The sequence below is a fragment of the Cajanus cajan genome, chromosome 8 (assembly GCF_000230855.2).
Source record: "Cajanus cajan strain Asha chromosome 8, NIPB_CcT2T_4, whole genome shotgun sequence".
Lineage (NCBI taxonomy): Eukaryota > Viridiplantae > Streptophyta > Magnoliopsida > Fabales > Fabaceae > Cajanus > Cajanus cajan.
The window spans coordinates 25,230,139-25,232,775 of record NC_138524.1 but is presented as its reverse complement, the minus strand read 5'-3'; the positions used below and the strand labels follow the sequence as shown (position 1 = coordinate 25,232,775).

Genomic DNA, 2,637 nt, shown 5'->3' with positions numbered 1-2,637 from the left:
TCTTTCAGCAATTCCATTAGATTGAGGAGCATAGGGAGGAGTGACTTCATGAATTATGCCATGTGTTTCAAAAAATTCACCCATTTCATTAGAAGAATATTCCCCTCTTCTATCAGAACGAAGAATTTTAATACTTCTTTCTAATTGATTTCCAACTTCTGCTTTATAAGCCTTGAATTTTTCAAATAACTCACTTTTATGAATAATCAAGTACACATAGCAATATTTTGAGAAGTCATCAATGAAGGTAATAAAGTATTTCTCTCCACCACAAGTAATAACACCATTACTATCACATATATCACTATGAATGAGTTCAAGCACACAAGTTTCCTTTTGGACAAAATTTTGAAAAGATTTTCTAGGTTGTTTGGCTTGAACACAAACTTCACATTTTTGTTTCAATTCATTAAAAGATTTAGGAATAAGATCAAGTGTCATCATTCTTTTAATAGAATTCAAGTTAACATGTCCAAGTCTACCATGCCAAATGTCACAACATTCAACATTTGAAATAGAAGATGAAGAAATGCTAGAATTTTTATTAATAAAAGGAAGACATGATATTAAGTTTAAATAAACCATCACAAATATATCCTTTCCCAATAAAAGAACCATGTTGAGAAATTACAACTCTATTAGATTCAAAAATAACTTTACAACCTTGTTGAACTAACAAAGCAACACTAATCAATTTTTTTCTAATTTCAGAAACATGAAAAACTTCATCTAAAACAAGACAATTTCCTTAAGATAATTCTAATTCTACTCGGCCTAGACCAATGATGCGTGCTAGGCTCCCATTCCCCATGTTTACAGTACGTGTGCCACATTCTTGATATGAAGAAAATAATTTTTTATCAGCACACACATGAACATTAGCTCCAAAGTCAATCCACCAATCATTTGAGTTATAAATAAAATTTAACTCTGGGCTAGTGACATGATACCTGTTAGATGGGGAATCCGAGCTAGCATTAGCGGTAATAACATTAGCTTGAGGCTGAGACGATGATTTGGGATCAGATGTAATGTCTTTTGGTTGACGACGACGATGAAAACAATCCTTAGCAAAATGATTGTTTCTTCCACAAACAAAACTGAAAGACTCATTTCCTTGAATTTTACTCTTTGGTTTGTAGTTGTTATTAAAAGCCTTGTTTTTTATTTTTGGAGAAATGAGAGCTTTGACCAAACTTATTGTTATTGGAAAAACTAAATTTTTTAAAATTTTTTTGTTTAGGCTTATTAGAATTTTCACTTAGCCTGAAAAAGGGGTTTATTAGAATCCTTTTGTGAAATACGATGTTTATCTTCAATTCGCAAGGTAACCAATAAATCAGATAAAGTGAAATGATCGGGTTTATGCTTAAGTCTTCTTTCAGACCAAGAAGGAGGCAATTTAGAAATTAACAAACTAACAAGCATTATGTCAGGCAAAGTAATTTCTTTCATTTTCATATCATAAATAATATTTTCAAATTCATGAACTTGGTCATAGAAAGGTTTTCCATCTTCCATTTGAAAATAAATCATTCTTTCACAAGAATATTTTCTTAAAGCCTTTTCAGCAGAACCATACTTAAGTTCAAGAGTGTCCCATAACTCCAAAGCAATTTTTGTATGACAAAATATTTTATAAATATTATCAGATAAAGGACTCAAAATACGACCATGATACAAAATATCTTTATCTCTGGAAGAACTAGCTTCAACCAAGGCACAATCAGGATAATTTTCAAATTTTCCATTAAAAATAACAGAAAATAAACTCAATTCTGTAAGCCAAAATTTCATCTGTTGTTGCCAACATAAAAAATTTTCACCATTAAATTTTTCTGGTTTACTACTCAAAGACTTTAAAATATCCATTGCAGACATGTTGATATTGAACAAGAAAAGAAAATTTTTCTCTCTAAGATTGTTAGAAAAATAAATTTAATAGAGCACAAGAAAAAATAAAATATTTAGATTTATCAATAAAACCAATATCAACAACACAATGAATACTATAAAATTTAAAGCAAAACAATCAGTAACAACTAATTAAACACAAAGAATAAATTAAAATATTAAATAATAAGTTTAGAGTAACCTGGGTTGAAGCACGCCCCCACTGCACTGGTAATTTTGAGTCTTATAATGCCTCTCTCCCAAGATACGTCAACCCGTTAGATCGTTCGAGTGCAGTGAAAGATCTTCGAACCAAAGAACACCACTCCAAAAATATATTTTAGTAGTAGAAGTAATTTTGAGGGAGAAATAGATAAACTTGTGTGTTTTTTCGTGTCTATTTTTCTCACCTACTGATGTGTATATATAGGCACTATTAGATATTTTTTCAAAAAAATGAGACGTGCATGCATCAATTTTAATTGTTTGTTTATTTAGCAAACTTTCCAGTGGTAACAATAAAATAGTGGATGCACGTTGTGCTAACCTCTTTGAAATAAAAGCAAGACTTGGTCAGGAGATAAACCGTACCATATCCGTTTTTTGGTTTTGGAATGTTAGAATAAAAAGGAATTAATTATATTAAATATTTAATTTAAATTTTAAATTATAATATAATTTCTCAACATGTTTGACGTAATTTTATGTCTCTCGCATTGACATCAGACTTTTTTCCGACGTAAA

At 30.0% G+C, this 2,637-nt stretch overlaps 1 protein-coding gene across 1 annotated transcript; it reads right to left on the bottom strand.

Moving 5' to 3' along the window:
• Positions 1-1,257: 1,257 nt before the first annotated feature.
• On the bottom strand, positions 1,258-1,881 carry LOC145950351 (uncharacterized). Its single transcript, XM_083061441.1, has one exon. The coding sequence runs from the start codon at positions 1,879-1,881 to the stop codon at positions 1,258-1,260; it is 624 nt and encodes a 207-aa protein (XP_082917567.1).
• Positions 1,882-2,637: the final 756 nt, after the last annotated feature.

What these genes read in the sequence shown, in the direction of transcription:
- LOC145950351 (XM_083061441.1), bottom strand. Translation starts at nt 1,881, where the DNA reads ATGTCTGCAATGGATATTTTAAAGTCTTTGAGTAGTAAACCAGAAAAA.